Source organism: Engraulis encrasicolus, chromosome 11 (assembly GCF_034702125.1).
Source record: "Engraulis encrasicolus isolate BLACKSEA-1 chromosome 11, IST_EnEncr_1.0, whole genome shotgun sequence".
NCBI lineage: Eukaryota > Metazoa > Chordata > Actinopteri > Clupeiformes > Engraulidae > Engraulis > Engraulis encrasicolus.
The window spans coordinates 45,842,935-45,851,306 of NC_085867.1; the positions used below are offsets into that span (position 1 = coordinate 45,842,935).

The window sequence follows — 8,372 nt, forward strand, 5'->3', positions numbered from 1 at the left end:
CCGTTGCGCTCTCTGTGCTAACTTGTTCACAGTCCAGCTGCGTCCGTTGCCTCGAGGCTTTGATTAAGATGAGGTCACCGCAAGCTGCATGGTCCAGTCCACGCGCGCCTTCAGACAGGCTGCTCCCCTGCAACGGCTCTCCTCACGAGCCACTCGAAGTATTCAGCGCGCGAGCCAAAGATGATGTCAGTCCTCCTGACTCACAGGTTGCCCCGTCAACATCCTACTGCTACTGTGTGCTGGTAGGCTATGTATGTGCGCAAGGAGGTCTACATAGTGCGCCTTTTTTAACCCCCCCCCCCCCCCCATCGCACTCTGCCATCATCTCATCACTCATATTTGAACTGTCAAAAATATGCACCACCTTACAGGTAACACTTTAGAATAACTACACCTACAACGTTTTATGAGTAGTCCAATGAACTAATTATCAACAGAAGTTTTACAAATGTTTGTAAATGACTAACAAATACTATGTTACACAGTTGACACAGTCGCATCAGTCCTGGGAGATTGTCCTCAAAAGACCAGAAGGCATGAAACCACTGGAGAAGTATTCGGCAGGCATGCACGCGCAAAACTCATCCAGTAGAAGTCGCTTCCCTCCCCACTGTGCAGTTGTAGTTTGGTTCTTACCCATTAACAAACATTTCTAAATATTTTCTCAATGAGTTCATGAAAGGTGCATTGTGTAGGAGGATGGTGGCCAGAGTAGGTATTGCAACTATGCTGCTCATTGACACTGTGTTGCCTATGGCCAAATTTGATCTTTTCATGAACATTTACTAAATAATAAGCTAATATTTACTAGTATGACCAAAGTACAGTAATGCAGTAATTGCGGCTAAAAATTTCCCTATTCCAGCATATTGTTATTTTCTCCCAGAAACTTGTAAAACATTTCCATTACCGATAGATGGCCATTGGAAAACAACACGCGCTGTGGCCATGATGGAAAGGTTTAGAATGAGTACTTGGAAAATGGGGCTTCTGAAAAACCCTTGTAGTAATAATTTTAATATCGGCAGACAAGCAACTCAGATGGTAAGCACTGCAGATTTTATTGTTAACGGCCGGAGAAGTTACTGCGTGGAGACAGGAAGTATTCCACCCAGCAAGTTCTGAAGGGGATACAAAAGGCAACCCTATTTAACCATTTCCCTCTCCCAGTCCATGTCGTCAGCTTCTTCTGTGCACGTGGGGTCCCGCATGGCCAGATGCCCACTGTCCATTGTCTTGTTGTCCAGCATATGCAATTTCATATTTGTTGTTCAGCAGCCACACCAAGTAGATGCACATGTTTCCAATAATGTTGAGTGTCCCGTGACCCATTACAGAAAAGCTTACACACAAGAATATGTCACTATATGGGGACTTCCCCAGCCAAATCATGAGAATAAAATGAGAATATAATATAAGAATAGTAGAAGATTAAGAAAACTAAGATGAAACTAAACATTTCTCCACACCCTTTTAGTGAACCAAACTCAGTCCTTTAATGTGGATCAAAAAGTGACAGTAAAAGGACTCAGTTCTGTGTTTGTTCATATTGTGAGTGTATTACAAAAAGTACCAGCTGCTCTTTCTGGTCCTGTTAGGCTGACATTTATTTATGGTGTGCCAGTACTCTTTTTATCACACCAGGTCCCCTAGAACAGTGTTTCTCAACCTTTTTTTAGGCGAGGCACCCTTTCAATTACTGAAAATGTTCAAGTCACCCCAAAGCAATAAGCTGTAACATGGCATCGCATCGGATACCACAAAAGCTTAGAAAAGTAACACATATGGAGACGTCACACAACCTACGTTCGAAGTTGCAGCTTACTGGGTAACACATTTACTTTATGGTGTGTAAATGGCAGATGAAGGACTACACTGACAAGGCAATACTTTATTAATTTAGACAAATATGTATTAAATGACAATTTATTTATCAGCCACGTTTCCGTGGCACCCCTGAGGGGGACCTGCGGCACCCAAGGGTGCCCCGGCACCCTGGTTGAGAACCACTGCCCTAGAGCTCAGTCAGCCCTAGTCACAAGTTTACTGTAACTTGACAGGACTTTGGAGCATTCATCACAGAAAATGCCGAGTCACAGGCCTGAGTTCGCTTAAATGGCTGAAAGGAATAAGGTGTGAAAACAACTGTCACATTCTAGAGATGCCCATTCCTCTCCTTCGCTCGCTGTGCCTCAATGACCCCACATGGTGTGTGGACTAATGAATTGGTAATGATCTTACACATGACACACTGCCAGGGTTTTCCCAGGCACTTTACAGCCAAAGGCACCCACCTTGACAACAAACACCTTCCGTAGTTGCTACCACCTTCACTAGGCCTCCTTGACAACAGACACCTAGTTGCTACCACCTTCAGTGTGTTAGTTGGGCATTGGTGTGCGTTTGTGTCTTTTGATTCTTCATTTATCATACGCAGGGCCGCTGACAGCTTTCGCTGGCCCAGGACAAAGCCATCTGAAAGGGACCCCTATCCAATACATACAATGTAATGGGAACCCAATTCTGGGCCCCCTATCTCGCTGGGCCCAGGACAACATACCCCGTTGTCCACCTCTGTTGACAGGCCTGATCATACACATCAATACAACATACAAACACATTCATGCTCTCTCTCACACACACACACACACACACACACACACACACACACACACACACACACACACACACACACACACTAGGTTGACGACACTGAACGACACACACCTGTTGTCTGTCTCCTCCTGCTGTTGAGAGTGTGGTGGTGCAGGCTGCAGCTCCTCTGCTCCTCTCCTCCGCTCCTCTGGACTGCTCCTCTTCTCCTCCTCTCTTCTCTCCTCCTCTCTCTTCTCTTCCTCTCTCCTTCTCCTCTTCATTGGCAGTACGACCTGAGTTATTTTTGAAAGAGAGAGAGAGATGGTTAGAGAAAGAGAGAGGGAGAGAGAGTGACGCCTCTCTCTCCTCTCTCTCCTCTCTCTCCCAAATCTCTCTCTCTCTTCTGTGAGCAGGTAATGAGGAGGAGACGTAGAGGAAAAAAGGGATTTGTTAATGGGCAGTACTAAAGTTGTGATAGGCCACCACTCATCTGTTTAGAAGGTGCAGGATTCAGTAGAAATTTCTGTATAAAAAGAAGACAATCCGCACACCTCAGGTCTTTTTTTGTGCAAAGAAGCTTTACTTGACTTGCAAGCTTTCGGTCCTTTGCTTGCAAGTCAAGTAAAGGGCTCTGCATACTTCACGTGCGCACTTTGGCGCGTGTGGCGCGAGAACCATTAATGACGTCATCACTTGCGACAGACTATTTATACTTCAAAAGCGCTTTCGCTCGCATTGTCGGAAGTGCCCTCTGCTGTTCATGAGAGAAACGGCAGTATTTTTCGCAACTCGCAGCGTGAGTTCTACGGATGTATAAAATAGAAAGCCAAACACGGCTGCTGTAGGGCTACTGAACGTCTGACTTGTGACTTACCACATTGAAACATATTTTTTGTTGTAGCCTACATTGCCAGATCATTCCAAGACCATGTGAGAGCATTGTTCTGGCGGCAGAATTTATAAATAGATCGCCGAACACAACGTGCTTCTGAACAAAGTAAACAATTGTTTCACTGAACAACATTTAAGAGAGAAGATAAAATAACTCTCTAGGACATTTTATTATCCTCAAAATGATACAGGATCCATTCTGTAGTAGCCTACAGTAGTTGTAGCCTCTCTTCGCAACTCCTGCTTTGTCTGCCTACCTGCGTGGTCGCTGGTGGCGCACGACAAGTTACAAAAAATGTGGGGTGCACGACGTCGCGACACGGCAGCTCGCGCCACGGCGTGTGACGTCATTTTGGGTCACGTGACGGCGCGAGTGAGGTCGCGAGTGAAGTATGAAAGAGGCTAGCGCCAGTCACGACAAGTATGAATCCCCCTTTAAGCTTCTTTGCACAAAAGACTCAAAGTGTGCAGATTGTCTCCTTTTTGTGGGCAGTATTACCTGGCATGGTGGCTTCAAGGTGCCTGTCCTCTGCTGTGTGAGGGCCGTTGTGGACACAGAGGCTGCTGCTGATAAATCGGGCTGCGTTTGCACTGAACCTCCACCGGGGGCCGCTGTTTCTCCAGCTGCAGCACTCTCATCCAGGGCTGCTTTGCTGGGGCTCGCTACGGGCTGCTCTGCCTCTGCCGCGTCCCCAGGATCAGGGGCAGGTGCTGGGGGTGGGAGTAGGTGAGGGGTGGGGGACATGGTCAGTGGGATAGCACATGGAGAAGCTATGGCTATGTCTCAAATGACGCACTTTTGTCAGTGCACTGACAGTCAGTGCACAGTGCGCACAGTGCACTGGGGTCTTTAGTGCATAGTGTCGTGGAAAAATTTGACCACTATGCACTGTGCCCTCGCTGGAAGTGACGGCTGAGCATGGCATTAGCTCGCCAAAATATGAGTTGGCTACTGTTTACAATGCACAGCGTCTGGTGCTTGTATTTCCATGTCCTTCACCCCAAAGTACAACAATCACACATACAATACTTTGGTTGGCATGAAAAAGTTGGTGTCCCATCAACATTACTTACAGAATTAGGAGACTGTTGACCAAACTCTTCTACTGAACTGAATGCCACATTTCCTCCATGTCATTGGCTGTGTCTCAAATGCCGCACTTGTGCACTTCGGGCACTGTTTTTCAGTGCCTAGGGAGCTCTCGCTGAACATTTCAGTTGTGGCAGTGCACTGAAAGTGCCAGGATGATCCCCTAACAATGGTGGAAAAATGCAGTGCTTGAATGATGGACACTGCACGCACTAAATGGCGGCCAGAGCCATACAGAGGACAGAGTCAGGCAATCTCCGCTGTGTGCTAGGGCCGATTTCCTCATTAGCAAAATTAGCTGTTTTAGCTTCTCAGTACTGCTCAGCGTTGCGAATGTTAGTGCCTAGTAGTGGGCGTAGTACACAGCAAATGCAATGCGATGCAATGCAGGGAATATGACAAGACTTGCTGTTCGTAGTAATAACTTCAGATAAACATCACAGATGGTAAAACCGTTGACAGTTGATAGTTTACATATTTATGGTGATTACCCCGCAGTATAGTTCGTTAGTCCTTATTTTTGGCTGTTAATGTGGTGGTTCTATGTTGAGTCTATGGGAAGACAGCCGCTTTAGGCACGACCTTATCTCGTTGAAAGGCGGGGCTGCAATTTAATTCCTGGTCCTCCAATCGCGTAACTCTCCCCTCTGTATGGCTCTGATGGCGGCCATGTTGACAATGACACGGAGGAAATGTGGCATTCAGGCCAGGTAATTGGCTGGTTACTAGGTAGGCTAACGCAATTCGGCCAGGTAATTGGCTGATTGAATGATCACCTGATAGAATTAGATGAGTAAAAGAAAGTCATTTGGAATGTATGGCCCTAGATTGTAACTAATGAATCCATTTTTCCCATCACTGGTCTGGGTAGCAATAGCAATATAGCACATCATGATACAGTACATAACTGTTATTCAATGTACTTGAGAGGAATGAAAGAGGAGAGAGAAGGACAATACAATATTTTAGTAAGAGGAAAGTTTGATAGGGAGAAGATAACTCACCTTGAGCAGATGAGAGGGTTGTATCAGGAGAAGAGGCAGGTGTAGTAGGGCTAACAGGTACAGGTGACGAGACTGGAGTCGAGTAGAGTAAAGTAGAGTAGGGTAGAGTAGAGTAGGGTACAGTAGAGAAGAGTAGGGTAGTATAGTAGAGTAGATGAGAGCAGAGCAGAGTAGAGTAGAGCAACTTTTACAAATCCCAGAGGAAATTGAGGTGTCCAGTTAGCATAAATTACATAAATACACGGCACATAAGACATTACACACATTATCGCACACATTTTAACACATTCAGCCATTGGGAGATCACTCACACACACACACACACACACACACACACACACACACACACACACACACACACACACACACACACACACACACACACACACACCGTCAGCTGTGGGTGGTGATGGAGCAGCATGTGGTGTAGCAGGGAGAGGCCTATCAGTGTTGCTGCTGCTGCCCCCTCTGCCCTCCTGCACCTCAGCACAGCTCCCCCCAGTGGCCGGAGGCTCAGGTGCACCCTGCGGTTGCGTCTGCGTCTGCGTCAGCGTCGGACGTCTCTGGCTGGAGAGGGCGCTTAGCAACGGGGAGTCGATCACGTGGTCTACCGGCCTCATGCTCTGGCTGCGGCCCAGACCCGGCCCAGATCTGGACCCGGCACGCCCCCCCTTCCACACCGACTTGCTCCCCCGCTCCTGGTAGAGAAGAGCAGAGTTGAATACAGTACAGTTGAGTAGAGTAGAGTAGAGTTGAGTAGAGAAGAGTACAGTAGAATAGAGTAGAGTAGAGTAGTACAGTAGAGTATACTAGAGTAGAGTAGTAAAGTAGAGTAGAGTAGAGTAGAGTAGAGTGGAGTAGTAGTACAGTATAGTAGTGTAGATTAGAGCACAGCAGAGTAGAGTAGTAGAGTACAGTACAGTGGAGTAGTAGAGTAGCGCAGAATATGGTAGAGTGGAGGAGTAGAGTACAGCAGAGTGGAGTAGTACAGTAGTGTAGTGTAGAGTACAGTAGAGTAGAGAAGAGTAGTAGAGCATAGATGTAGGGAAAAATAACAGACATGTTCTCACGGTACATTATATTGCACTTAGCTGACACTTTGATCCAAAGTGATTTTCAGTTATTTAGGCGTTGGTTACAGTTCCTGGAGCTACACTAATGCCCCCCAATGGCAACTGACCCCCCCGCCCCTCGCCCCGCAGCTGTATGCTTCACAACGCCCCCCTAGGGCTCCCTAACGCCTCCTGGGGGGGCTGTAGAGCCCCCGTTGAGAAGCACTACTCCAGGGCACTTCAGCCATAGATGGTATGGGATTTGATCCTATGACCTTCCAATTCCAATACCAGGTTAGGCCGAGGACATGTTTGCTGTGTGCCTAAAACTAATCATGCAACCGCGTGCGACTGAGTACACATACTTGCTTCAGTACGACCGGAGCACTTCGCAGGACACTGGAGGTATCACCTAGGGGGCATATAGCCAACGAGGCTCTCATTGATGTTTTCCACCATTGTTTGACTCAACCACGAACTCAACATAGAAGTTCGGATGATCGATTGATTGGCAATATCTGCGTACTTTGTGACTGGTGTTCTACCGTGTGCAAAATGGACATGAAATTCGCATGGCAACGCGTTCATGCACGAAATGTGCATACGCACATGACATGTACTGTATCCTGCAGATTTGGATTTGACCTTGGCTTTGACTTTGACCTTGGATTTGACCTTGGCACTTGATAGCCTGGTTCTCACCGACGGTGCGTGTGTGTAGCTCCGGAGCCCCCTGTTGGAGCGGAGCTACACACACTACTGTCTGGTTGCGCTGCCATTGACATGCTCTTCTCGAGTAGAAAATAAACGGAGCATTTACTGCTTAAATATCAACGACAGCTCGCATTGATGAGTCACAGGACAGATTATAGACTATATTGACTCTTTAGAGATGAACAGAAAACGTTTTTGGAGGAATTTGTTGGTGGTGATTGCAATAAATGCACAATTTATTTTCTGACTCGAGAAGAGCATGCTAACAGCAGTGCTACACGCACGCACCGTCGGTGAGAACCAGGCTAGGCACTTGAGACACATTTCTCACATCTACGTACATATAAATGCCAAGAAAAAAAACAGTACCTTCTCTTTGTCCTTGTCTTTGCTGTCTTTGTCTTTTTCTTTGTCCTTGTCCTTGACCTTGACCTTGTCTTTGTCCTTCTTGCGTGGCATGGTGCCGGTGTGGCTGTACATGTCGCTGGAGCGTACGTAGCTCGGCAGTCGCGACCGCACGCCCATGTCATCCACCGCCGTCGCCGCCACTGGGCCGTCGCTGCTGACCACACCCCCAAGAATGTAATTTTTATCAAAAGAGTTGGTAGAGCGCTACAAGTGTCCCTCAAAACCAACTGGTGCTCTTGGAAGGGATTCAATGTCCAAAAAAGACAGAAGGAAAAAAATCCTTGGTCCAGGCACTTCAGTTGGTTAATGTAGTAAAAAAACAAACTTTATTTAAGGGGCAAATGCATTAAAAAACACGCTGACGAAGGCCACAGCGCCGAAATGGTGTTTTTTAATGCATTTGCCCCTTAAATAAAGTTTGTTTTTTTACATTAACCAACTGAAGTGCCTGGACCAAGGATTTTTTTCCTTCTGTCTTTTTTGAACATGTAATTTTTATTTTTTTATATTTCATTTCATACATTATTTTATCTTACTTTTCTGTAAAGTACATTGAATTGCACTTATGTAGGAAATGAGCTATACAAATAAAATTGACTTGCCTGGCCACGCCTCCAA

At 46.5% G+C, this 8,372-nt stretch overlaps 1 protein-coding gene across 1 annotated transcript in view; it reads right to left on the bottom strand.

The window, feature by feature from the left end:
• sh2d3ca (SH2 domain containing 3Ca) overlaps window positions 1–7,902 on the bottom strand; it is a 123,132-nt gene extending 115,230 nt beyond the window's left edge. The window contains exons 1-5 of the mRNA XM_063209744.1: window positions 7,716–7,902; window positions 5,972–6,278; window positions 5,581–5,652; window positions 3,986–4,197; window positions 2,728–2,888 (exon numbers count right to left, since the gene is read on the bottom strand). Of these exons, the coding sequence (XP_063065814.1) occupies window positions 2,728–2,888; window positions 3,986–4,197; window positions 5,581–5,652; window positions 5,972–6,278; window positions 7,716–7,871 (908 nt within the window). The 5' untranslated portion in view covers window positions 7,872–7,902. The remainder of the gene's footprint in view (window positions 1–2,727; window positions 2,889–3,985; window positions 4,198–5,580; window positions 5,653–5,971; window positions 6,279–7,715) is intronic.
• Between the last annotated feature and the right edge of the window lie 470 nt (window positions 7,903–8,372).